Raw genomic sequence first — 27,252 nt, 5'->3', positions numbered from 1 at the left:
GGCACTCCGTGGTGTCTTATCATGCATGGAAGCATGTGGTGAAATGGAGGAAAATCCTCAGAATGAAGCTTGTGATCCAGGGGAATGTTTACCTGTCACGATAAGAGGGTGACTGGCTCTTGCAAAAAGGCTGATCCACGAGTGGTAATGTCACAGTAGTGGCACTAGTGTTTGTCCAGACTCACAACTGGGTTTTCTTGTCTGCCTTAGACTGTCTTGGAATGCCCTTGGAGATGGAGGAGCCCGAGAGCTGGCCATTGCTCTCCCAAAGATGGAAAAGCTGAAGGTGTTGGAGTGAGTACAGCCCTGAGAAACACCCTGGGAAGGCTCATTTTTCTGTCATTGAGCCTTCAATCACAGGACTTCCAAAAAGGGGGTGCACTTCAGGAACCACAGGCAGGCTCCTGCACTTTAAGCTTCATGCACCAAGGGCCAGCCTGGTCTGGCTGATACACTTGAATTAGCACTTATTTTACTGAAGGTGATTACAACATGGGACAATTCAGCTCTTTTCCACTCTGGATTTGTTTTGGATTTCAAAATTCTCTTTTGGTTTTTAAAACAGCCTGGAGAAGAACCACATTGGAGCCTGTGGAGCTACAAAGCTCTCAGAGGAACTTGCCACATGCCCAGAAATTCAGTCCATCAGGTGAGCAGGTGTCCCAGAGCTCAGTGGCTGGGCCTTGGCTCAGCAAGGAGAGGTCAGGGTGACAAGGGTGGGGACAGAGGTGACACCCATGCCCCCGCTGCCCTGGGTTAGCTGGCAGGGAATAGGGTGTTGCAGGGAATGCAGACACAAGCTGAGGGTTTTCAGGGACAGCTTCACCTCCTCAGAAAGTCCAGGGGAAAAAGGAACTGAAAAGCTTGCTGGCTTTAAATGAGGCAAAAAAATGAAGACCCAGTTGTGTAATATCCCCATCAGGAAGTTGTTGCATTTGTTCTTTAAAAGTTTCTTTCTGTCATTCCTTCTGGCTTCACTTCTGATGAACATTGCTGCCCTGTCCCTCTCTCTCCTGGGATCCACATCTCCAGGTGCTCGGGCACCACTCTTGCTCCTGCAGTAACACGTTTGCTGTCCTTGCAGGCTGTGGGGCAATCCAGTGCCCAAGGGCCTTCCTGAGACTTTGACAAGCCAAGACCCCAGACTCTGTTTCTCCTTCAACTAGAAAAGACCCTTGGCCTAGCTAGGAGTTCTCTGTCTGCTGCTGCCCTCAAAACTGCACTGAAGGACCAGCAACTCAAAGTTCCTACAACTGAAAGCTGTAAAAATTGGATCTTTCTTTGCTGCACTGAACCAAGTATGGACACTGGTGTTTGTTTGTTTGGGGTTTTGTTTTGTTTGTTTCTGTTGGGTTTGTTTGTTTTGTTTCTTGTGATTTTTTTTTTTTTACACAGAAGAGAAAAACACTGTAAAAAACTGCTGCTGAGCAGGCAGTATGGTATTCTTGGTAGAAAAGCACTGAAAATCTCTTCAAGAGAATAACTTTCCAGAAAGTTATTAGCAAGTACTGATAAGAATGCTTATGTACTAGACACTATTTATTTGTATTGCCCTACAATGAAAGGTTCACCATCACTTCCATCCAAGCTTCAACTTCAGATTAGAAGTTCAATACTTTGTCTTTACTTTGAGGAAGGGGCAGTGAGTGACCAAGAACAGATACCATAAATTAAGTTCTCACACACAGACACACAAAAGCAGATATAAGGTTTTCTCAGAGCTGTGAGATTTTGGAGTCACCATCCCTGGAAGTGTTCAGAAAATGTGTGGATGTGGCACTTGGAGACATGGTTTGGAGATGAACATGTTGATGCTGGGTTAAGGGTTTGGCCCAATGATCTTAGAGGTCTTTTCCAACCTTAACTCTGCATTATTCTAGGATGAGATGCGTTTTCTCAGGTATTCAGAAAGGCAGCAGAGTATTTCATTATCCTTAATCAAGATTGCAACACCTCTACAGGGTGCTGCAGTAAAAGAATAAACATCCTTCAGGAGAGAAGGTAAAAATAAATATTTGAGTCTTGTGGTGGATTTATTTATGGAATTTTGTTTGCAGCAGCATTTGCCTGGGGGAGATGTAACTGATCTGATTTGGGCAGGACAGGCATCTGGAATGAGAAAGAAATGCTGGTCCAGCAAATCTTTGGGCAACTGGTTGTGAGCAGGTGGTGCTGTTATTCCTGGGGGAGCCACTGTCCCTATTTAAAGATCAGCATCATGCTTTGTGACATAGTGATGTGGTGGTGTAAAAGTGGGACACATTTTGCAGAAACTACTCTGAAATGGGTTTAAAAACAAAAACAAAGGAAAAATGTAGTGAAATTCCTCACCAGGTTATATAATTCAATGGAGTGAGCAAGTAACTCAGATCTGAACACTGGCACTTACAAAAAGCTTCACCAGATGTGGTGAACTGATATGAGGAAGAAATTCTTCCCTGAGGTTGCCCAGAGCAGCTGTGGCTGCCCCATCCCTGGAAGTGTTCAGGTTGGATGGAGCTTGGAGCAGCCTGGTGCAGTGAAAGGTGTCTCTGTCCGTGGCAGGGGGGGTGGAACAGGGTGAGTTCTAAGCTCTCCTCCCACCCAAACTGTTCTCTGGTAGGTGAGGTCTGAGGTTCCCCCTCTGCAGTCCCCTGATTCCTGGGGTCAGGCAGTGTCCATCTGCACTGTGAGGTTTGCAGGGATGTAACACACCACGGGAATGCTCTTGCAGCACTGCTCTTGTCTTGAGGTGTTAAAAGAGGGACTCAAATCCAACTGCATTTCTCAGGGTCTCCCCCAGATTCAGGGCTGCAGTCTGACCCAGAGAGTGGCCATCCCAACGGGAGTCAGGGAAGGGAATTTCAGGAACACACAGCATCTTTTCCAGAACACCAGGTGTCAGCAAAACCCCAGAAACGGGGAGAGGTTGTCTGTGATCCAGTGGTTCAGGATCAAAACGGGCTCTGTGCTCTATTTTATGGCTTGCATTTTTTAAAAACCAGAGTTTGGGCCGAGTTGTGCATGGAACACAAGAACATGATGGCTCTGTGGTTCAACTCTTCCATGTGATGCCAAGGGCTTCTGGGGCGTGCTTCCCATTTCCATTGTGCTTGCCATGTCCCTGCTCCAGCTGGTGCTCGTTTCTGAGGGGAACTTGGGGGCTTTGTCCAAGTTTGAGGGGCTAAATGTATCTTCTGGAATGCAGGAAGACGTGAGGCCGTGAGGGATGGTGTGTGATGGCCAAAAAACAAACCAATTCCCAACCACCTAATTACTGCAGGCCATTTTTAGAGCTGTTACTATTAGGTTTTGGATTTATCATGGTCCAAAAATGGAAATGCATCAGGACTCTCTGCACTCCCCTATTGTTTCAGGCTGCCTGCAGTCTCTGGAAGACAATGTCTGAGCTAGTCAGTACTGGTTTCATACACAGAAGGCATTTTGCCCCCTGAGACCGGATCTTTAGAAAGAAACACTGTGCTGTAAATAAACAGGCTGCTGGAGGGCGGGAGGGAGCCTGGATTTTGTGCTGGGGAGCAGCTGGAGCTGGGCTGGGCCAGGCTCCTGCATGCTGGTGGCAGCTCCAAAGAGCTGGAATGGCAGCCACTGTTTCCTCTCTGCTAAAACTAGTTCCAGGTAGCCCTGAACCTGCTGAGACTTGGAGGCCTCATGCTGGCAACAGAGAAAACACAGGAAAACCTGATCTGGGACCCAACAGGCATATTGGTATTTGTGAAATAGAGTCTGCCTCTCCCTTTTCCCCTCAAAGTGACATTTTAAGCCTCAGGCAAGGAGGTAGGAGGGCAGGGCTGGCACAGACCCCACTTCTCCCACTGAATTCCTCTTTCAGGCACAGCCTCGTCCCTTTCTGTGATGTTTTCTGGCCACACAGTTCTTCACACAGAAAGAACAGGGTTGCTCCTCAGCATGAGGCTCAGCTGTTAGTTAGTTGGGTGCTGCCTGTCGTGTGCCTGTGCTGAGAGGAGCCCTGGTGACCCCTGAGCCTGTCCTGTGTCCGCTGCTCCACTCCTGGGGCTGGCAGAGGGAGGGAGCACCTTGTGCAGGCTGAAAACTCAGTGCCTTAAAACTCCTCTGCCTTCCACGGCTCATACTGAAGGAGAAGAAAGTATTCCAGCTGGCCAGGGGAATTGGGGACTTGCTTATTTGTCTGTGATCTTCCACAGCATGAGCAGGGCCCACAGCAAAGAGCTCTGATCAGGTAGGGATGGTTTATTTAATCAGCAGCCTCAGAGAGAGGCTTTCAGCCTTATTACCGTATCTCCACATCAAAAACATCTCTGTAGATATCCTGGACAGCTGAAGATGTGTCCACCTGGGGGTGAGGTGAGGTTGCCAATGGCACTTTGGTGGTACCAGTGGTGGTACCAGCCTTGAAGGGAGCACATGCCAGCTCCTTGGGGTGAGTTGGTGATGGGTGGGTGTGACACTGACCAGCCCTTCACGTCTGGGCTGTGCACTTGGGGCCTGCTTCTTTTCCTTCTTTAACCATCTTTTTCCCACGGGAAGCAGAAGCAGCGGGACACGGTCCAGGCCTGAATGATTTCAGCACCAGGAGCACCCACATTGGCTGGGCAGGGAAAACCCTGCTTACACCCAAACAGCACACAACCCGGTGGTTTTGCTTAAAAGCAGTGAGTGTTGATCCAACAAAGTTATATTTTCCCTTGGATCTGAGTGCATAACATGGAAAATAATTTTCTAGATGTATTTTTTAGGCTGTTTTTAAGCTTTTTTTTTTCCCCCTCCAAACAGCGAAGCAAAAGCAGCGAGCGAAGAAGTTTTGGGGCGGACCCTTTTTCTTTTTTCTTTTTTTTTTTTTTTTTTTCCTTTAATCAGAAGCGGATGATGCTCGCTGCGGGAGGGGGGAGCCCGAGCACGGCCGCGCCCGCCGCCCGCCCCTCGGCCCCGCCGTTCGGGCGGGTGGGCGGTGATGGCGAGGGGCGGGCGCGGCCGTGCGGAGCTTCTGAGCCCGCAGCCCCGCGGGAGCTGCTCGGCCCGGCCCGGCCCGGCCCGGCCCGGCGGTGAGTACCGGCAGCCCCCGAGGATGCCCTGGGGATAACGGAGCGGGGCTGCTCGGCGGGATCGCCGCCGTGCCTCGGGCGGGTGGTGGGATAGCGGAGAGTCCGGTGGGACGGTGGCGCTGGCCGGGACAGCGTGACAGCGCTGTGAGCCTCCGCATGGGGACCTGCGGGGTGGTGACCCCCACTGGCTCGTCCCGAGGTGTGTAGTGGGGCTTCTGCCCTCTATCCGTCTGGACAGACCCTCCCTCCTCTGAGACAGACCTTTGGTTCCTTGACCATCCCTCAGGACGCTCCCCCTGTCACTTTACGCTCCCCTTCCCCAGCCCAGGTCCTTTGGTTCATGCACGGTGTGGAAGTTGCTCTGCTCCCACTCTCTGTTCCTCTGTATCCACTTCTAAAGATGTGAACTGGGCATGCGACCCCTGAGCAAATGCCAGGGCCTGGTGGCTTCACTCCCCAAGCCTGGGGACGTTTGTAGGGTTTTTTCTGGGCAGCTGCTGCAAGTCCCTCTCCTTATCCTCTGGCATTGAGTCACGGGGGGATCTGGCGAGTTGGAGGCTGAGGAATCAGAGTCGCTTCTTCAGGAGCTGTTTGCAGCCCGATGCTGCTGCAGCTGGCCATGATCTCCCTCATGCCATGCATTTTGGGGGCACTGGGAGGGTTTCTGCTCACGGATGTGCTGCCTCTCTCCCCTCTGTGCCCAGCAAGACGCTTTGTTCTCTGAGCAAGAGGCGAGCTGAGCGTTTCGTTCAGCAGTGTGAGGGTGCTGGGAGGATGGCAGGCACGGAGGTGTTTTCCTGTCAGTTCTGCCAGCCTGAAGACCTGATGCAATAAGTCTTTGTGTGAGTAACCCTAATTTAGGCAAAGGGGCTGGACTAAAGCCAGCAGGGCTGGAGGACTTGGTGGGCAAACACACCCTTTGGAGCTGGTCACCACAAGGAGGGTGGAACAGGAAACAGAGGTGAGTAGAGAGCTGAGCCTCGGTGGCAGAAGCACCTCTGAAGGGCTGGGTCCTTGCTGCTGGCTCCCCAGAGCGTGAGCTGCTTTGTGGAAAGGAATTGGGAGGATCCTCATGAACCTTGAGGACCAGGTCTGAACCTGCTGGCAATACCCCTGAACCTTGCTGGAAAAGCTGGAGTTGTGAGCAGAGCCCAGATGTGCTCGGTTCTGATCCTGCTCCCCTGTCACCTGCATTGGCCTCCTCGAGCCAGCTCAGGTACTGGGGCCTCTGATACCACTGTGCTTCTCTGGAGTCAGAAAATTATTTATTATCAGCCAGAAATAGCCTTCCATGAAGCCTGTTGGGGGCAGGGAAGGGAGAGATGGGAGGAGGAAGGCTGGGAACAAAAGCTCAGGGCATGTGGAAAGGAGTTGTTGTGAAGAAAGCAGTCAGTGGAGGATGTTTTCCTGTAGCTGCCTTGGGGAAATGCTGCATTTGCTTTGGTTACAGCTGTGTGATAGCCTGGGACATAGGTTTTCTGGTGATGTGTGTTTTTCTTTCCCTGCTGTTGCTGCTGGAACATCCTGACCGGGGTAAAGTGGAAGGAAGGAGTGAGGGCATCTAGTGAGACTTTCAAGTGTCCCCAGATTTCATCTTCCTGTGGTGTAGGCACCCACTAGCCCCTGTCTTGGGCAGACACGCAGTCCTGGAGCTGCTCTCTAAGAGCCAACGCTGTCCCCAGCCCCCAGGGGATGGAGTTTGCCAGCAGCCTGCCTCTGCTGGCACTCTTGGCATGTGCCCTGCTGTTCCCAGGACCTGCTTGGTCAGGAGCACAGTTTGTATCTCTTGCAGGGGCTGCAGACCCTGCCCTTGTGCAGCATGAGGGTGGGCAGGGCTGTCCGGCTGCTGCGACACTTCTCGCTCCCTGCTGCCCTGTGAGCTCCAGCTGAGGGAAGCTGAGATCCTGAGGGTCAACATGTTGTGTCCTGGGGACATCCTTGCTCCCTGGGTCTGTGCTGGGGCACAGTAAGGAGTTCATGCTGGTTGCTGACAAGCTGTTGTGAAGCTATTGTTTATCAGGGTTAGACAGCCCCAGTGCGTGGCCAGTCTGTGCTGTAGGAGGGGCCCTGGACCCCAGGAACTTGGGATTCCAGTGTGGAAAAATCCTTTTTGGGTTCAGCTGCTGGAGCTGAGCTGTGGATGAGATGCTCTTTGCCCTAGAGGGATACATCAGCTGCACAGCCCTTGTTAGTCCTTGTTTCTGCTCCTCTTGCAGTGATCCCCCTCCCTTACCCCAAAGCATCGGGATTTTGCGGTGCTGGAGCAGCCTGGAGCTGCCCCACGATTTACCAGTCTGCCCAGTTGTGTGCTGGAATTGCAGCAGCTTTGTTTGCCTTTCAGCAGTCTCAGTGTGGTGCACGAAGAGTCTGGGAGGAACAATTTCTCCTGCTCCACTCGGTGGAAAGAGTTTCCCCTGCCTCCAGTGGGAAGCCCAGCCTGGGGGGAGCTGGCCGGAGCCGCTCGCGCCGCCGTAAATCAGGGCTTGTTCTCCAGGAGCCCTCGGTGTGCTGGAAACGTAATTCCAGGTTAATTGATGAAACAGCAACTCTTGCAGCCTCCTGTCCGGGTTCAGGGCTGCCAGCTCTCATAAGGAACTCTTTATGTGAGAACCTTGGCTGGTGTTCAGAGGCGGGGTGGGGGGATAGAGGGAAAGGTAAATTTTCTGGTGCAGTGGAGTTGCCTGGCATTTGAAATAGTGCTCCTGGCAGGATGCAAAACCCACAAAACAGTGTGAAGAAAAAAAAAGAATTGAACACTTCCCCACCCTTTCTGCCTCTGAAATCTTACGGTTTGTCTTTTAAACCTCTGTAAAATATTTGTTGAAGGACCTGAGTCATCACTTTTTGCTGCTTTGGCTCAGTTTCCTGGCTGCTGGCTTTGCAAGGTTTCTTGTTTGGGTCATGGGAGCAAGGGAAAAACTAATTCGCAGGAACTCAGGTGAGTTCGGAGATCATAACATTGTTGTTAAAATGCCAGAAAAACAAACGAGTGTAGAATTCAGCAAGAAGGGCTCCAATTTCATTTGTCTGCTGCTTTTGCTAAGGCCTTGTGTTTGGGAGCTGTCATATTTTCTGCCTGTAGCCAGCAGGAAAAATCTTGTGTCTAAAATAGTCGCCTTCCTCCCAGCCCTGGATTTTCCATCATCACGTGATTCCAGAAGCTGAGGATTTAGGAAGAAACATCAGCTGTCATGAGGCTGATTTTAAGAATGATATAAGCTGGGAATACAAGTTTTGCTATTAAACAAGTCCAGTGCTGTGCACCATTTAAACCCAGCCTGATATTGCCTCGAGCAGTGTCTAAAGCTGTTGAGAAGGGGTCGAGAATTACTCAGACGTCATTCTCACAAACCAAAGCATTTTTGTCTCGCTGGCACACAACTCTGTCTCAGGGTGAAGCTTCACACATCAAGTGGCAGCATCTCTCTGCTGCAAAGCAGGCCAAAAAAATTAAAATTCTGTGGGAAAATGTTGGATCTTAGTGATGAAAATCCCGTCTGTGCAGGGGAAGGGATGGGGGCTTCTGAGGGGTGGGATGGAAGGGAAGGGGAAAGGTGGCTCCAGGCATGGGGACATCAGTGCTCTGCATGGCTTGGTGTTGGTGTCCCAATGCAAATGAGCATTGCACATAAATACCCATGAATTAATATTTATCTTATCAGCTCTGAAGCACTGGTTGCTTTAGGGATGAAATGGTGCATGGGATGGAGGGACCTGCACAGCTGCCTGCTGCTGGGGCTGTTCTGGCTGACATGAGGTTAGGTTGACATGCAGTGAGGTCCAAAAGCAGTTTAAGGTATTTCTGATCACATAAATGATGATTTTTTTTTTCCTTCCCCTCTCACATGTGATAAATGGTGTCGGCTGGTAATAGGAATACAATTAGGATTCAGAAAGCCAGCATTTTTGTTTTCAATAGCACAGGAAAGTGGTTAATAAGTTAAACAGCCTGTTACACTCCTGGTGTATAGTTGGGATGTGGGAGGTTCCCTCTGCACCTGCAAGGGAGCCCTGATGGATGCATGTCCTTTGGAGTCCAGCCACCCTCCTCACAGCCCTGATCCTTTACATTCCAAGGGCCTGCCTTTAATTAAGTCCACTTTTTCCTCCAAATCCAGTTTTGAAACAGATCTATCCCCCCTCCTTGTGACACTGTGCCCAGCTTTCATGTGCCTGCTGTAGGATGGAGCAGGGAAGTTTTAATACTGGAAGCTAAAATATGCCCCAAACCCTGAGAGTGCCTTGTCCTCCCTTGCTGCATCTCCTGTTTGTCCCACCCGGAGCAGGTGTCTGACAGGAGCATCGCTGCCCTGGGGTGGCAGGAGATTTGTGTTTGCCGGACAGAGGCTGCCTGTGGCTGCACCCGCAGGACTGAGCCTCCCAGTCCCCCGTGGAATGGGCAGTGTGGATTTCTGCCCGGGAAGGTGCAGGAGGTGGATTTCTGCCTGGGAAGGTGCAGGAGGTGAATTTCTGCCTGGGAAGGTGCAGGAGGTGGATTTCTGCCCGGGAAGGTGCAGGAGGTGGATTTCTGCCCGGGAAGGTGCAGGAGGTGAATTTCTGCCCGGGAAGGTGCAGGAGGTGGATTTCTGCCTGGGAAGGTGCAGGAGGTGGATTTCTGCCCGGGAACGCGGTGGGTGCAGAGCCGGCACACGAACCCTTCCCTTGGGTCCGCCTTGTAGGGCGGCAGTGTGCAGGGTTTGATGTGAGCGCCACGATTCACGGTGACATCGCGATGTTTTCTGCCCTGAATCACAGATTTCCCTAAACTGAGCCCCAGAGGAAACTCGTAGTCAAGCGAAAATGTGCAACCCTTCTCGGCGTATCTGAGCCAAATACGTGCGAGCCCGTGGGGACGGCAATGGGCTCTGTCCGTGCGGCTCGGCCGTCGCTCCGTGTGTGTCCCGAGCAGGGGGAGCTCTGCGCTCCCACCTCGCCCTGCTCCCTGTTTGCCCTTTCTCCTGTCTGAGCAGCGAGCCTGGAAGGCACCCATGGATCTGTGAGCAGGGCATGGATGTGCGGGGGGGCACCAGGGTGGGCTCTGCCCCCTGCACACGCACCCCTGTGCAGCTGCCTGATAGCACAGCCCCTGTTTCCTCCCCGGTTTGGAGGAAGGACTTTTCCCCGTGGTGTGTTTTTTGTTGTTGGGGTTGAATTTTTTTTTTTTTTTCTTCCCACTTTGAGACTTTCTGAGTACACGCCCAGGCCCTGCAGCTCCTCCCGGGCCGTGTCACCAGTGGTGCTCTCTGTCCCAGCGTCACCGCGGGGTGTGGAGGAGCGCGTTTTGCTTTCGTTTGCCAGCCTGGAGCCCTCGGCTCCGCGACGACGCTGAGGATTACGGAAACACCTCAGTCCTTGTGATTTCCCGTCGGTGAGTAGGTTTAGATATTTTGCGGGACATTTTCAGACTTCGTCTGTAGAGGGTTGGAGAACAAATTTGCTTTTTGGACCCCAGGGCAGGCTCTGCCCGAAGCTGCCTCCATGCCAGAAGCACCTAAAGGTGTTTGGTTTTCCTCTCCCCTCCCTGGCCTGCTGGGATTTCCAGTTTTGGTGTTTCTGCGGGTGTGAGCCCCTCCCTGAGGACCTGGGTCCATCCTTTGGTCCTGGAGCAGTGGCCAGGCCACGGCTGTGTCCCTGCTGTTGCAGAGGGACCGGCTTGTCCCCCACGGGGGTGCTGGCACAGCGGCTTTTGCCTTCCCCGGTGCCCTCCGGCAGCTCACCGCAGCTACAGGATGGAACAGAGCGGCGCCAGGTCCTTCCAGGTGCTGCTGAAAGGAGGAAGCAGGCAGGGTGGCAAGTTTGGTGGTCACGGGGGGACCCTCGGGGTCGTGGTCAGGGCTGTGAGGTGGTGCAGGGATACAGGGCAGGAGGGGTCACTCCCACCCTGCCATCCTTCAGTGTGAGCCAGGCTCTGCCCTAATGCCACTCACTGCCTGCTGGAGACCAGCAGCTGCTGTGCCACGTGAGGGGATGGCAGAGAGGCTGCTGGAGCTGGTGGATCCCTGCTGGACATCAGCAGTGCCTGTCTCAGCTCTGTCCTGGGCACAGGAAAGTGCTCTGGGGTTGCTTTTCAGGTGATGATACTTTCAAAATGAGACGAGCCACTTAGGGGGTGTCCAGCTCTGGATCATCCCAATGAAGGATCTCCTGTTCCCTGGGATGGACACAGCAGAATTTTGCATGGTATCACTGCTGGGTGTCAGTACTTCTGTGTCTGTTTCAAATATGCCTGATATTGGCCATGAAAATAAATTATTTATTTAATGAGAGGAGATCACTGAATTTATAATGAGATTACTATTAAGATTGAGCCCCTCCTCCCCCAATGTTTTACCTAAAGCACAGCTTTATTTTTTTCTCCTCTGTTTTTTCTTGTTAATGCTTAAAACAGAACTTTAGCATGGCCTGAGGAACTGCTGCTCATGGGGCTGCTTTGCTGCAGAGGGAAGGGGGACCTCTTCAGTCAGGAGTTACTTTGCAAAACAGATATGTCCTTCCCCTCTTTCCCTTTCAGATAATTGAGGAAGTGAAGCTCCCAGGTTTATCTGCTGGCCCTTTTACACTTTGTAAAAGTGATTTTGCTCTCTGCTGTAGAGATTGGGGTGCCACGGGATGAGACTCTGCTCTGGGTCTGCTGGATAGTCTTGGATCTTCAGGGCAGCCCCAGGGCTTGTGTGTGCCCCCAGGCAGCAAAATCCTTCTCTGTGGGTTGTTGTGGACCTGAAACAGCTTGAAAGTGACCAGGCCATGGAGAAGAAAAGTACTTGAAAGCTGTAAGCACAAAGATGTTCAGTTCAGAAGGTCCTGGAAGCTGGAGCCCAAAAAGGATTTGGTGGCAGTGTCCCTGCATTCTGGTCCTGCTCCTGTGACACCTCTTGATAGCAGAGGGACTCTGGGGCAGCCAAACCTCCAGGCTCATCCCTGAGAGCCCTCATTGGTAACCTGGCCATGTTCCCTTGGGACACCACGGGTCTGTGTGCTCGGAGCTGGCAGCTGGGATGGAGCACCAGGACAAGGTTTGGCTGCAGATGCTGAGCCAGTCACAGGACTTTGTTCAGGGCAGCAAATGTGGGGAGAGGAGAACAAAATTGGGAGGAGAGACTGGAATACAGATGATGGCACGCCGACTCTTCCCGTGCCAGCTCAAATACCCCCTGAATTTAAAGCTTTTGTGGGGTGTTAGGATGGTGCTGGCTCACTGATGGCTCCTCAGATGTGAAGCCTCTGAGCTGATGCTGAGGCAGCAGGGGCTGAACCCACACCTGGCCCTGTGGAAGATGCTGGATCCATGCTGGTGTAGCAAGAGGAAGGTGCTGGATCTGTGCCAGTGCAGTGGTAGGAGAGGTGGCTCCCAGTGTTTGCTCAGCCTGGTGCTGGCCATCTCCTCATCCCGGTGCCTGTCCTGGGGAGCCAGACAGGCTGAGCTCAGGGGCTGGAGTATGGGTGATGTGCTGTGCACCAAGAGGATGTTTTGGTGTCAGCCAGCCCTGGGAAAAAAGGTTTTTCCACTGAGTCACTTGCTGCCTCTGCTTTTTATGAGACAGCACTGAGATCTGGGAGAAGGGGAGATGGAAAATCCCAGCCCAGATCTCCCTGCTCCGGCAGGACCAGGTCCATACCAGCACAGCTCTGCCCCATGTTTGCTTCTCAGAGGGAGTCGTAGACAGAGAGCAGCATAAATAGAACAGGCTTGGCTATTTTAGGACATTGATTACATGATCAGTGCATTAAAGAAAAATAATTAAGTAAAATCTTCACTTTAGCTGCAGCTGTCAACATGGGCTTGGGTGGAGCAGAGGAAGGGATGGGCACCTTGGAGCTGGTCCCCAGCCATGGTGGATGAACCATGAGGACTTCTACTTCTCCATGTGTTCCTCCTTGAAGCTGGAGTAGATGGAAGGTTTCCCACATGTGCCACCATTGTGATGTGACAGTGCCACCGTGCTGGTGTGACAGTGCCATTTATCTGGCGTTGTGCTGCTGTGCACTGGGCGTGATGGCACCAGACAGGCTTGGTCTAGGCAAGGGGGAGCTTGGGAAAGGGACGTGGGTGCTGTTTTGGTGAGGTTCACAAGTGTCTGCAGCCAGGGATGAGGTTTTCCTTCTTCTGGAGAAGTTTCTGAGTTCTTATGGAGCTGGGATGGTTTTACCACTCTTTGCCTGAGCAGCAGTCTGGGGTGAAGAGCTTCTGTTTACTGATGGGGGTTAAAACCAGGCTTGTTTCTGGTGACTTAGTGCCAAGCAGAGATCTTGGCAGGCAGGAGAAGACAGCTCCAAGCCTTGGGAGCTGGAGCTGTTTTCTGCTCAGAATTCTTTGCAGCAGGGCTGAGCACTCAGGACAGCTGGTGGTGAGCCCAGAGCTCCTTCTCCCAGCCCTGCTGGGATCACCCTATCCCTGCCCTCCATCCCCATTCCAGCTTGGAAGCTGAGCTGCAAGGGAAAAGGGCAGCAGCCCAGCTCCTGGCAGCACAAGGGCTTGTAAATACTCCTACCCAGGCAAAACAAATAGATAATATTAATTGGGGTTTCAATGCCAAATAGAAGCAGATGGTTTATCAAGGTGGAGGAAGGCAATGTTTGAGGGCTTCAGATAAAGTGGATGAGCTAGGAGCCACTCTTGAAAAAGAAGACAAAAAATATTGAAGCAGCTGCTGAGAAGGGCTCACTCTCCACTAGCAACCATAGCCACAAAAGTTTGTTGGTATAAATTAATCTAAAAATGTTCTTTTTCTCCCCTTTCTTCTCCATTGAAGACCACTGGTGATTCATGACAAGTGAAATGTATATCAGAAGTCAAGACTGTCCTGTGGGATGGGGTTTTGCACTAATAATGGTATAAAACCCATTTATCTCTGCCAAATGGTTTTGGTAGCAGACTTCTGATAAGATTTTAAATGGATTTTTAGTCAGGGCCCTGTAAATTGTGCTCCAGGTCATGCAGCGCTTGTCACATGTGCCTTCACTGCTCTGAAACAACTATTGCCACTTTTTAACTGCTGCCAGAGCCACTGTTCTGTGCTGGCCTCAGGAGCTGGGTGGAGATGGGGCTGATTGAGGGCTGGAGCTGCTCTGCAGCACACTCTTCCTCACAGTCTCACCCCTTTCCCTAGGATGATTTGCAGAGCAGAGCTCAAGTTTGCCCTCATAGCTTTGGTCTGTTGCCTGGGGACAGGCAGAGAGCAATCAGGTTTGTGCTCAAAGGTGGTGTGGGATGTAGCTCCTCAGCACAAACAAAAGTCCAGCATGCTGGAAGAAGAGGCTGGGGAGTTCCCTCTCCTTTGATGATGTAAGATGTTACCTTTCCTTGAAAATCTGTTATCTATGGAGCAAACTCCCAGCAGGTCAGTGCTCTGCTGGCTTCCACTCAGGACACCTGGGAGATGGAGCCAGGAGAGCCTCATGGCTTAGATCACCTGTGTAACTCAGAGCAAGAGGCTCTGCCTGGGGCCAGGCTGTGTGTGCCCAGTTAAATCAAAGGCAACTCCTACGAAGGAGAGAGAATGATGAAGAAGACTCTATAGATATCAGAAAGCTAATTAATTACTTTATTATACTGTACTATATACATTTTGTTTGAACTGAATCTGTTAAGCACTTGCTCTGCACACAGCTGCTCACACTGCACAAAATTTTGTGGCTGTCACCCGACAGTCCTGACACACACACAAACTCTCTTGGCCCTGATAGGCCAAGAAAACAAAACATCTCCACTTTAGATAAGCAATCTCTATATTGCATTCTACTTAGCACAACCCAAGTGCAGCAAGCAATAAGAATTGCTTTTTCTCTCTCTGAAGTTCAGAAAACGCGAATCTCAGAAATCTTGGCGAAGAGTTGTGCCTTGCTTTGCTCTGTGCAGAGCGATGTGGCAGCACCTCAGCAGTGCTGACGGGAGGTTTGGTGCCCCCAGCACTGAGGTTTGTCCCTGTGCTGTCCCACAGAGTGCCAGGAGCTGCTGCCCCCGGGGCCCATGGCGTACACCGCGCCCCCCTCGCCGGCGGGGCCCGTCGGCTCCCAGTACTGTGTCTGCAAAGTCGAGCTGTCCATCTGCGGCCAGAACCTCCTGGACAGGGATGTCACCTCCAAATCCGACCCCTTCTGCGTCCTCTTCATGGAAGTCAACGGGAAGTGGGTGGAGGTAAGTCCTGCTGCTGTGTGGATTTGTTCCTCCCGTGGTTTGCTGGTGCTGGTGTCCCTCCCTGAGCAGAAGAGGAAAATTTCCTGGGGCTCCTGAGGCTGTGTGTGGCACCAGTGTGTGAATTGTTCTGTGTCACAGCTGGTCCTTCCCCCATCAGTGCTCTCTGCTTTGTGCTGGGCATTGGCTTTAACTGCAAGTTCTGTTTTATACCTGGTTGGTCTGGGAGGGAGCAGGGTAGGCAGAGCATGGATATGTGATGGATACAAGCACCCACACCGGGGGCAGCAGAAAATGAGCATTAAGGGATTTAAACAATGTAAACCACACAAAAATCTTCCCAGTTCCTGGGAAATTAGGTGGTCTCATTCAGATACTTGGCCAAGGAGCTGGTGGATTGTCAGCTCCACCTCAGGTGTCCAGCAGCTGATCTCATGTTCATCAGGGAGAGTGAAGGGGAAAACCTCACTTTGCCACAGTCTGCAATTAACTTTATTCAGTCTGGATGAGAATAATGAGCTTTCCAGCTTTGACAGGTGTCATGTCTGACCTAATTGTGCTTTTCAGGAATTTTTTTCTGTCAGTAATGTCTCAGTCTAGCAGGTTTGATCCCAAAGCTTACTATGGAATACAAATGTTCGGTGCTTTTAGGTTTTTGTTTTTCTTTTCTTCTGCTGTTTTTAGCTTCTTTCTAACTGGCATGGTAGGCACTGGACTGAGCCTTGAGCAGCAGCTTGCTGGTGCTCTGCTGCCGTGGGGTCAGCAGGGCTGGAATGGGCTGGCACAGGGTGTGGTGTGCTTGTGCCTCTGAGCTCTGCCCAGTGGCACCTCAGGGACACTGCTGGCATTGACTGGCACGTGTCAGGGGAGCTGTGTGTGTTTGGCTCGTGGCTGGGCTGGGTGCCAGGCAGGGTCAGGAGAGGTGGGATTGCTCGTGAGAACCTCTGGATGGGATGTTGGGTGGACTCTTGGCAGCTGATGCCACATGGCTCACAGCCACCCCCTTGTTCTCTGTGGATTTTGGCCACACAGATGTGCCCCTTGCCCTAAGGGGAACCTCTCCTGTCTGAAAGTGGTGCCTTTAATAACACAGCTGAAGTGTAGGAGACAGAATAAGCTCATTGGAACCCATCCCACCCCACTGCCCCTTGGTCCTCCTCACCAGATTGGGAACATGTCCCAAGCCTTGGACCTGGTTGTGGTGGTGGGTCTCCTCCTTTGGCACCAGCCCTGGTGCCAGTTCTGAGCTGGGCAGTGGGGCTGTGGCACCAGCTGATGCCAGCAGGAAGATTTCTGCTCACTGTTCTTTCTAGCTGTAACATTTGTTCCCAAATACAATTATTTTGTCTCACTGAGCTTAATAGGAATTAAAAATCTCTGTGAATCAGCCTTGGAGGAGTGGGGGAGGGAGGGACAATAAACCACAGGCTGGGAAGTGAAGATTGGTGATGTTTAAACGTTCTGCCCAGTGATGTCATCTCACAGAAGCCATGAAAGAGTTGACCTGTGGTGCCAGGAACGGGACAAGTGACACATGACTCAACCCTGCAGCTGCCTTTGTGCCACTGAGTCATCCAGGCAGTCCTGCACCTTCAGCATCATCTTCCCTTGGCACCTCAGACAGCATCTCCCCATGCTGGAGCATGAAGCACCTCCACATGCTGGGCATGCCTGAAGGTCCCAGCCAGCCTCCCTCTGAGCACTGGCAGACTCCAGTGCAGTCACTGAGCCCAAGGGTTGCTGCTGGAGATGATTTCCTGGTTTTTGGCTCGATTTCTCAAATCATAGAATCATGGAACAGTTCCTGTTGGAAGGGACCTAAAGATCACCTCATTCCTACCTCCCTGTCATGCCCTTGCTTGAAGCCACATCAGCCTGGCCTTGAACACTTCCAGGGATGGGGCAGCCACAGCTTCTCTCAGTAACCTGTGCCAGGGCCTCACCACTCTCCCAGGGAAAAATTTCTTCCAAACTCCCAATCTAACCCTGCCCTCTGTCAGTTTGAAGCCATTCCCCCTTGCCCTGTCACTCCATGCCATTATCTGAAGTCCCTCTCCAGCTCTCCTGCAGCCCTTTCAGGTGTCCTAAGGTCTCCCCTGAGCCTTCAGTCTCCTGAGCAATCCCGAGGCTCTCAGCCTTTCCTCACAGGAGAGGCACTCCATCCCTCCAATTGTCTTTGTGGCCCTTTGGGGCTCTTATCCAAACAGATTTTTTTAATTAGCCTGGCTGCCTATTAAAAACCCTGGAGCTTTTCTGCTTTTTGGTGGCAAAGGCCCTGTTCTTTCCTGCAGCTCTGAAGGGGATGGCAGGAGCTGCTGGCAGCTGAGCGGTGCTGTGTGATGGTCACCAGCCAGGTGGCTTGTGCTCACCAAACCAAAGCTCAAACCTTGTGCAGCTGTCAGCTGGGGCTATTGTTGCGCTTCACACTGGCACTAGGCAGGAGATTCAGCTGTTGAATCTGGGGGTTGAAGAAAGCCCCATCACTTCCAAGTTTACCTCCAGCTGGATGGGATTTTCATACCCTTCCCTCAACCACCTCTTCCAGAACAGAGCTGGAGATGAGACCTCAAGTGATCTCCCTCAGACTGGGGTCTGGCTTTCCCTTGGTCCCTGGCTTCCCAGTCATTCAAAGAACATGGAAGGACCTAAAATCCATCTCTGCTGCCTGTGCATGCCCATCTCCTAGGCCTGGAGGGGGATCTGTGTGTGTTGTGCTGCTGAAATGAGGCAGAGCTGTGGATGCCCTCTGCTCCTGGTCCAGCTCACCCCTGAGCAGATGCTTGGCTCCTTTGGTAGGGGATGGCGGCAGAGAGGGGAGGGTTTGTGTGAGGCTGTGTGGCCCTGGCCAGCCCACAGCCCACTGCTGTTGGTGGGTTTGGTTCCCTGGGGTGCTGCAGGTGGCTATTCTGGGAACATAGCATTTACTTTAGTAAATTTACTTTACTTTAGTTGTTTCTTGGCAATTAAGACAGACTAAGCAAGCAATTGCAAAAAAACCATGAGATTGTTGGGTGTATATATAGCAAACTCACCACATTTCCACTGAGCCCCTCCAAAATCTGCCTTCTGTGCTGAATGAGTTTCTTTGGGACTAAGGTATGTGTTTGCTTGCTTTTTTTTTTTTTTTTTTTTTTTTTTTGGAGGCTTTTTCTGCTCTGCTTATTCCTGGCTTGGCAGCTCTGGCAGACATCCCACGGTCCCACAGGCTGCTTGGTGCTGCCCAGGGATGCCAGCTGCTTTCCAGAGAGGTCTTGCCCTGGATCTGGTATGCACAGGCAGCTCAGCCTTGCCCAGAACTGGGTGTCCTGGCTGCATGACAAGGTGGAATGCCAGCCAGGGTCACAGCACAGCCAGAGGCTTTGTGCTGTCCCACAGGGAGATGGGATGGTCTTTCCAGACACCGAGGGCAGCAGCTTTTGATAAAATCACACTGGACAGTGCCTGTGTTTCCTTCTCCTTTAATATCCATGTTGCCATACCCTGGAATAATGGGGTGATGTGGCAAAATGCCAGTGCTGCCATAACCCCTTCCACTAGTCCAGGTTGCTCAGAGCCACATCCAACCTGACCTGGAACACTTCCAGGAATGAGACAACCATAGCTTCTCTGGGCAACCTGTGCCAGTGACTCACCACCCTCACAGGCAAGAATTTCTTCAGAACATCTAATCTACACCCGCCCTCTGTCAGTTTGAAGCCATTCCCCGTTTTCCTGTCACTGCAGACCTTTGTCCATTGTCCCTCTCCAGCTCTCTTGGACCCCTTTACATGCTCGAAGGTGCTCTGAGGTCTCTCCAGAGCTTTTTCTTCTCCAGGCTGAATAGTGATACCAACATGATACCATCTGCTGCTCTTCTGACAGAGCTCCTTCTTGCTTTGCAGGATTCACCCCCAGCTTGTTTCTTGTTCAGCTCTCAGGCTCTGCTGCCCCTGCCCTTTCTGCCCCTTTCAGTTTCATAAGGATATTTTGCATGGCAGGCTCTAAACTTGCCCTTGTCTCCTGCCTTTCAGCCTGTCTGGGGGGAATATGGGTTCTGACATGAGAGTTCAGACTCTCCTTGCCCATGGACTTCCAGAAGTAAATACACCAGCTTTTCTCAGCCTCAGTTTCCCCAGTTTCTAACACTTTGGCCAAAATACTGGGGGTTTGTCTTTGTGCAAGCTCATGTCAGGATTCCTGCTGGTGCTGGATCACCCTTCCTGCAGTGTGAGTTATGGGGTCTCGGACCAAAGTTCCATTACTGGAGGGCAGCATTCCAGCATCTCCATTGTGACTGTCCTCAGGGTGTTTCTTTGGCTCACACAAGGCTTTCTGACCCCCTGTGCCAGGCAGTGTTGTAAAGCCACACTTCCACCAGCTGCCTGCCAAGTTTCCTCTGCCCCTGTCCCTGCTCCTGGCTGTGGGGTGCTGCAGACAGCTGTGGTGCTTCCCCACGTGCCTTCCAGCCTCCATCCTCCTCTCTGTGCCTGCACTTCCAGTTCATCAGGGACATCATTGCTTCCAGCCTGCTTGCCATAGCTCTTGGTGGCAATATCTACTGAAGTTTTGTCTCTGCGCCCTTCCAGCCTCTTGCTGCTACTAATGCTTGATGAAATCTATGAAAAAAGGGACTCTGGTGATGGGTTTTTTTATCTTTTTATCTATGGAAGGCCAACAAAGAAGAAACTTGGTTTGAGTTCTAGAGGGAAATACTAGAGAGTTGTGTTCTGGCTCATGACACTTCTTGTTTTGCTTGTCCTTGTTGCTGGCTGCACAGACTAGAGGAAACAAGTTTGGCACTACAGCAGTGAGGGTCTGCTGAGGATCAGAGGTGTGTGAGAGCCTCAGCTCCTGGGAGAACAGGGCTTAGAGGCAAATGAAGCAATTCTGGCTTCAGTGATCCTCAAGTCCATGCTGAGCCTTGGCTGGGTGTTCCATCCTGGCTGTTGGGTGGGGAGGGGTGTCCATGCACCCCATCCTCAGGGAGGCAGCTCTGCATGATGTGCCACTGTGTTTAGATGGATCCCAGCTTGTGCATCTGGCTGTCACAGCCTGTGTTTAGGGACAGCTCTGCTGAGGGCTTGGTGAGCTCATTCTGGTGGTCACCATGGGGTTTCTGGGTGGCTCTGGTTGAATTCAGTTTCAGTGACAAAGATGCACTTGCCTAAATGCCTCTTTTTCTTTGCAGCTGGACAGGACAGAGACAGCTGTGAACAACCTCAACCCAGCTTTTGCCAAGAAGTTCATCATTGACTACCACTTTGAAGAGGTTCAGAAGCTCAAGTTTGCCCTGTTTGACCAGGACAAGTCGAGCACACAGCTGTATGAGCACGACTTCCTGGGCGAGTTCTCCTGCACCCTGGGCACGGTGGGTCTGGGATCCCTGCAGCAAGGGGACCCCAAAACACTTCAGACACAGGGATGTGCTGAGGTTACAGCTGCTCTTCTTACCCCATGCAAAGTTTTCTGGCTCCTTCCTGGGAAGACAAATGTAATTTGCTTGTCACACTTCAGCTGTTGAGGTTGAGCTGTTCCACATTAGGGAATGTCTGCTTGCTCCAGTCTCAGCTAGTCATGGTGTGGGTTTCTGCTGGTGCTGGCAAAGGGACATCAGCTGGAAGCTTCTGGCTCTGTCTTCACCATGGGTTATAGTAAGGGCCCTGATGACCAGTTTGGGCTTGGGAAACTTCCAGATATTTAAAGTTAAGATGCATGTAGTCTGCATTTCTTTCTCAGTTTGGGTTTTCTCTTTCTGAAAGTTTTGTCCGTTGCTGTAGTGTAGCAAAACATTCCTCCTGATGGAGCATGTTGGTGCTGGAATGTGTCTTCTGCTCTTCCTGTGGAAAAGCTTTTGGGACACAATGTAATTCATAAGTTTTTGGAAGGTTTTTTCATTCATGAGCCCAGACCCTGTTAGAAGCTGGCAGCTGCATTATTCAAATGTCTTTGTCCTCTGGCTCAGAAGCTGGGAATGAGGGGGATTTTTTCCATCTTTTTGCAGCATCCAGCAGCTGAGGGCTGCTGTGGTACCTGGCACAAATGCAGAGGCTGGGAGAAACTGCTTCTCTTGTGCTCAGTGCTGGGACTGGGGAGGAAGGAGGTGCTGTAACAAGTGGGTCAGCATGGGGAGCCAGCCCAAGGTGCTCAGGGAGGCTCATGAGCACAATTGCTTTGCTCACAGAGCGCAGCGTGGCACTGAATGTGGCAGGCAGCACCAGGGACTTGACCACTGCCAGCTCAAGAGCTTGACATGTTAGAAGAGCACTGACATTTACAGAGTTTGAAGTTTAATGACTGGAATTTTGGAAGTGCTCTGTGATGACCTGATTCTGCTCCTGCAGAAGTTAAGAGAATGCAGGCAACAGCTCTGGCCTGTGTTCAGTGGTTCAGCTTAAACCCATCCTTTACTGTTAGTTCTGCTGTGCTGAAACACATCCAGCTCCAGAGTGGGGCAGCTCAGCAAGGGCTGCTTGTGAAAGTCATGTCTGGTGGAAGCAGAGAATTGATGGACATAAGGACACAGCTGAAACCTTGCTGTTCCTGAGTGTGACTCTGCAGCAGCCCAGGGCTCTGCAGGCTCTTGTTGGGGAAGAACATTGTCCATGTGCACTGGGGAGGAAGGTGGAAGGGTCTGAACCATCTTCTCCTGCTTGTTGGGTCTCCCAGATGATCTCAGCCCTTCTGGTGCTTGGGAAGGTGATTATGTCAGAGAGGAGCCTGCAGAGACCCTCCTGGGCTGTGGTAATGCTGGGGATGGGCAGGTGTTGGCAGGTCTCACATCCAGGGGCACTCTCAGAACAGCTGATGGTTTTGGCACCACTGTCTGCTGTGTCTTTGGGCACAGCTGGTGTGCTTAGTCTGTCAGGAAGAAGAGAGCTTGGAACTCTGCAAACTTACCCCAGTATTTTCACTCTGCAAAAGAGAACTTGACCTGTGCCCAATTTTTGCAGCAGGTCCAACGTCAGCATCTTGGTGACATTTAGTCCTCAACAAGACACCAGCTTGGGAATGGAGGAATCTTTTCATTTCCCTTTTTCCCCTGAAATCCTATTTGCCTCCACTCCCTGTGGCCAGCATGGGCTGGCAGCACAGCCCAGTCGTGGAGCAGGGGTGGGCTGGAGGGGTGGCGCTTGTGCAAGGGTGAGGAGAGGAGTGAAGCAAAGTGGGTGGGGGCTTGTGGGTTCAGCCACCCTGCCATGGGTTTCCTGGTGGCTGGAATTTGCTTGGTGCAATGTTTCCATGTTGCTCTCAAAAGCAGAAAACAGCTATGGGCAGCAACAACTGGGTAGTGAGAGTCTGACTTTTCAGTTCTGAGTTTGCATTGGAGCTCAGTCAGGTTAGCCAGGTGGCTTAGTGCAGCTGATGAGGTCTGAAGTAGGATTTAAAAGGAGACCTGGATCATTCCCAGGCCTGTAATGACCTCTGTGGCCAAAGGAAATGTAGCAGGCATCAGACTCCAGGCTGGAGGGTCTCCATGGTTTCTGCTAGCCAGGGTTCTGAGGTTTGTCCTGCCTGTACCCAGAGTGGCACAAAGATCTGGTTACACTGGCTGGTGATTCCTGTGCACCAAGAGCACTGGGACTTGGCTGGCTCCTCACCAATGTAAAGGGTTTTTGCTTTGAAATGGCAAGAATCAGGATCACAGAATGGTTTGGCTGGAAAGGGACCTTTAAAGCTCATCTAGTCTCAAGGGGGACCCACTGGATGTGGGATCAGGGCACAGGTGGTTCCAGCAGGTTGCTGGATCTCCATGTGGGCATCTGCACCTGATAAGGAAAAATTACAGGTTCTCCAGACCTGAAGGAGACTGAAACTTGCTGAGCTGGGAAAAATCTCAAGGGTTTAATTTATTTCCCAGTTTATTCTGTCTGTCCTGTTACAAACCAGAAGTGAAGGGAAGAACATGCCTTTGGGGGTGCTGTCCCTGCTCAGGGGGTCCAGAATGATGCTGGGAGACAGCATCCAGCTTGTAATCAGGATCCACCCATGGAAACATGTCCTGCAATCAAGGTGCTAGCAGGGGTCATGGTAGAAGTGTGTGAAGTGGGCCTTGAGGTAGTGAGTGGTGATGTTGGTGGGAACAGATTGCAGTAGTTCTGTCTGTGTGAGGACCCACTGATCTCCTCCACTGGTCCCTGGGTTCAGTGGGAGGGGATGCTTCAGCCTCCTGTGCTGTCACTTCTCTGCACCCCGAGGGCTGGGGTGTCACTGGTGACACTCCCACTCTCACAGCCATCCCTGCATATTGGTGCCTTTCTTCTACCCTTGCAAATGCTTCATCTGAATTAACCAACATGAGCAATGATCAGTTGCTTATGAGTCTGCTTTTGATCACTTGTACAATCATGGCTTTATTGTCTTTGGCTTCTCTAGATTGTCTCCAGCAAGAAAATAACACGGACTCTCCTCCTGGGGAATGGCAAGCCAGCTGGGAAGGGCATGATCACGGTAGGTTTGCTCCTTTGTGTTACTGCTGGGCCTGTGAAGGTGGATGGGGGCAATGCAGGGCACACACAGGGGCTCCAGGAGACTGGGGTGTATCTCTTGAATATTTTTCCCTTTACCTCTTGTTTTCCTGGCCACTTTGGTCTGTTTGGAGGACAGTTTTTTGGGACAGGACAGTTTTTTGGGACAGGACAGTTTATTTGGAACAGGGATAATCTTGCTCAGTGTCTGTCCAGTGCTTAGCACTGTGAGTCTTCAACTTCTGCTTCAGTCTCAGAGATAAAAAATGCCTCAGTCTGGAGAAGTACAAAGTAAATCTCTGCTGCTGCTGTTTGTTATCTGGTAGAAGGCGCCTGCTCAGACCTCTCTGGTGCAGTGACAGGTAATAGGGCTCATTCCTTCTGCAGGGATGGGTGATTTTGTTTGTAGGATGAGGATGTGCCATGGCAACAACTCTCATGGCAACAGCCACTGCTTCTGATCCAGACCCCTTCGGGCAGTGGCCTTCCTGCTGCGGATCTCTTCAGCAATGTTCTTTTTTAAAAAGAAGAGACTAAATTTAGGTGTGTTTCTGTTCTTCCTCAGCTCCCATCATTTTTGGATCTCTGCTGTGTTATGGGTTTTGTGAAACGTGCAGCTGGGCTGCAAAGTTGCGGAAGGAAAGGGCAGCAAGGAGTTAAACTTCTGTCAGGTTTAAAAGCACTGGAAAGGTTTAAAAGCCTGGGACCTGCTGCATCTCTGTTGCTGTTTGCTTTAGGGGAAGATATTTTTCTCTCCTAATTGCTGCAGTTAGTCTTTAAATGCAAGAGGAAAAACCACAGAGAGGTTCAGAAGTGGGGCCATTCCCAAGGCTCTCACCTCCCATCTGATGCTTGAGTGGGAAGAGCTGGAAAAGTTTCCAGTCAAGTTCAAAGGCTTTAGAAAAATGAAGGTCCTGTTCTGTCACTAATGTGCCATTAAACATTCAAGGGGCAGAGACATCTGCTTAATTTTGTAGAAATTATACAAATTCTTGATCTGGGTTGTTTGTCCTGGCCTGGACTGGGTGATGACAACAGAGTTGTGTGTGGTGGGCACCTTTCCCTCCTCTTGGTGCAGTGCTGGAGCACAGGACATGGACACCAGTGGAGGAGCAGCCTTCAGGGAGTTTGGAGCCAAAGCCTGACTTCCTTGTCCTCATTCCCTTCAGTTTTGCCCAACTATCCATTTTCCTAGCTGAGATGCCTCACAGGTGCATGCAGCAGAAGAGCCTTGGCTGAATAGATGGGACTGTGTGGGGGTCCCTGAGTTTGAAGAGAGGAGATCCCAAAGCAAAACTCTGTGTTTGTAGAAGTCAGTTTAAAAATCTAGCAACACTTTACATCTTTAAAATCTTTCTGCACCCCTCTGCTGGACATAGTGGTGGGGATGTTGTTACTGTCCTTGCTGGCCAAGAGAAGATGCCACCAGCAACCTGTGGCAGGGTGGCACAAGGACATTCCTGGCTTGTCTGCACAGCCTGGGTTTTATATAGCCTACAGGAGCCCTAAAGTGCTGGATTCCAGCTGGGCATGCTTTTGTGGGGCTGAGGAAAGGGCAAATTTCATCCTTTTCCCTACAGTTTCTCTTCCTCCTGCTGGTTTTGGTGAGTGCTTACACCCACCAGGGACTAGGTGGGAGAGACAGGTAATTCCATGGCATGACAATAGGGAACTCCTATATGGAGCAGAGGGGAAAACTGGGGTTCACATGCAGTGAATGGGTCCTCTGTGGATCAAAAAGTTGTGTCCAGCATGGGAAGGCCAGGAGGTTGTCCAGGAGCTGTGGCTCATCCCCTCCCCCAGCTGCCCAGGCAGATGCAGAAGCTGCATCTCTGCCTCGTCATCTCTGCCAACTCCCCAGCTCTCCTAAGTGCTAATAACCCTCTGATTGCTCCTTCTGGAGAAAATTGCCCCCTGCAGTTCTGCAAGTTTTTCTTAAAGCCTTGGTGTAATGACACTGCATAATTTCAGTGCAGGACAGCCCCTTGTGAGAGCCAGCAAACAGCCATGCTTGGGACACTGTGCACAAGGACCACAAGGACAATGTCCCGCTGTGGTCCTGGCTGTTCTGGTGCTGGCTCCTGCCCTGGGAGAAGGAGGATGCAGCTGGGAATGCTGGGGAACAGCTCAGCCCACCTCAAGAGATCAGAGAAAGGAGAGGTGGAGAGCAGATGCTTGGGCAGGAAAAAAAAGTCAAGTGATTCAGAAAATGGCTTGTAATAAAACTGAATAAATGTGGGGTTTTGTTATAAACATTCCTTTAAAATACCAAGAGACTGATTAGAGCATATTCCAGCCAAAACTGGCCCACTGGGGGCTGGCAGCCAAAGCCCTTCTGGAGCACGTGTGAATGAAGTCTCTCCAGCTGAAGGGCTCTGGGCTGTGCTCCTGCCTGCTGCAGCTCCTCAGGAGCACTCCTGGACTCTTCATCCTTGGGGCTGCCTTAGCAGGTGGCTCAAGTCCTGGGTTCCAGAAGCATTTCCCCTGAGGGAGATGTTCCCCTGAGGATGTTTTTGCCATGCCCAGCCCAGGACATGGAGGATGAGGTGGCACATCTTGCTGGCAAGGGTTTAGGTGGCTTCTCCTTCCTCTTGGCTCAGTCCTTGGAGGCTTCTCCTCCTTGGAGTTCCTGAAAGAGCCCTGGTGCAGAAAAGCCATGTGAGACCAAGTCCAGCATAACACTCGAGAGAAGGGTTGTGTTTTTTTACCAGAAGCCTAATTTTTTATGCTGAAAATGAATGCAGCCTTCCCTTGTCTTTCAGATAGCTGCCCAGGAGCTCTCAGATAACAGGGTGATTACTCTGAGCATGGCTGGCAGAAAACTGGATAAAAAGGTGAGTGGAGCTGTGGCTGGGGGATGCAATGTTAAATTTCTGCCCTTGGGATCTAAAGAAATCTCTGCTTTGGGTGTAACAGTGACAGAAAGCAGTCCCACTGGAGAAAACTTCAGGGTGAAACCGGGTGAGATCCTCTGGCTGCTGGGTACAGCTGTGCCTCAGTTTCCCTATTGTCACTATTCTTCATCACACATCTCCAGATGAAAGGATTCTGTGTGGTATCTGTGTATCAGCATGTCTCAGCAGATTTGCTGCCTCAGAGGCAGCTGTTTGGAATTGCCTCCTGACAGAACCAGAAGTTTTGATGACCCTTGACTCCATATCTGAGATGTGCTGAGAGCTCCTGGCTTGTCACCTTCAGCCCCTCTGGAAATGGGGCAAAGATCTGCTTCTGTATCAAAGTGTAGGGCTTGTCTTCTCCCAGCAAGTGAGGATCTCCCAGAGGCAGGTAGCACATGAGCTTTGCTTTGGATGTGGTGCACAGGAAACAGTTCTTAAAGCCTCTCTGAACAGCTTCTTCTGACCTTATTTACCAGGCAACCAGAGCTATTCCTCTTGAACCTCTCCTGTTGCTAAGCAATCGATGGGAATATTATTTTTTCCTTCTTCCTGGTCTCTCCAGAGCTTGTTTCATTGGCAGGATGGCCCTAAGTTTCTTTGAAAACAGGGTAAAGCAAGCAGCCAGGCAGGAGGGCATTTGCTGGGGCAGAAGATGGGGCTCACCCAGTCCTGCTGTTTAAACTCAGTGGGTATCTGGTTTATCCAAGTTGTTTTCCCCACCTGTTGGAAATGGCTGTTTTCTCACCCTTCTACCT

At 51.3% G+C, this 27,252-nt stretch overlaps 2 protein-coding genes across 9 annotated transcripts in view; both read left to right on the top strand.

Moving 5' to 3' along the window:
* NLRC5 (NLR family CARD domain containing 5) overlaps positions 1–2,036 on the top strand; it is a 34,035-nt gene extending 31,999 nt beyond the window's left edge. For all 5 annotated transcript variants that reach the window (XM_030227669.2, XM_050978766.1, XM_030227667.2 and 2 more), the window contains 3 exons: positions 211–294; positions 566–649; positions 1,085–2,036. In XM_030227669.2, the coding sequence (XP_030083529.2) occupies positions 211–294; positions 566–649; positions 1,085–1,166 (250 nt within the window). In that variant the 3' untranslated portion in view covers positions 1,167–2,036. The remainder of the gene's footprint in view (positions 1–210; positions 295–565; positions 650–1,084) is intronic.
* Positions 2,037–5,108: 3,072 nt separating this feature from the next.
* CPNE2 (copine 2) overlaps positions 5,109–27,252 on the top strand; it is a 41,766-nt gene continuing 19,622 nt past the window's right edge. The window contains exons 1-5 of one of the 4 annotated variants that reach the window (XM_050978767.1): positions 5,109–5,223; positions 14,963–15,159; positions 20,324–20,503; positions 23,509–23,583; positions 26,363–26,434. In XM_050978767.1, coding sequence (XP_050834724.1) covers positions 5,181–5,223; positions 14,963–15,159; positions 20,324–20,503; positions 23,509–23,583; positions 26,363–26,434 — 567 coding nt within the window. In that variant the 5' untranslated portion in view covers positions 5,109–5,180. Of the gene's footprint in view, positions 5,224–6,006; positions 6,241–14,962; positions 15,160–20,323; positions 20,504–23,508; positions 23,584–26,362; positions 26,435–27,252 lie in introns of those variants that run through there. The other 3 variants (XM_018914865.3, XM_018914867.2, XM_050978768.1) reach the window with 3 other exon arrangements.

Source organism: Serinus canaria, chromosome 11 (assembly GCF_022539315.1).
Source record: "Serinus canaria isolate serCan28SL12 chromosome 11, serCan2020, whole genome shotgun sequence".
In the NCBI taxonomy this organism is placed as follows: domain Eukaryota; kingdom Metazoa; phylum Chordata; class Aves; order Passeriformes; family Fringillidae; genus Serinus; species Serinus canaria.
Note: the sequence above shows the minus strand (reverse complement) of the source record. Positions and strands in the feature narration are given on the sequence as shown.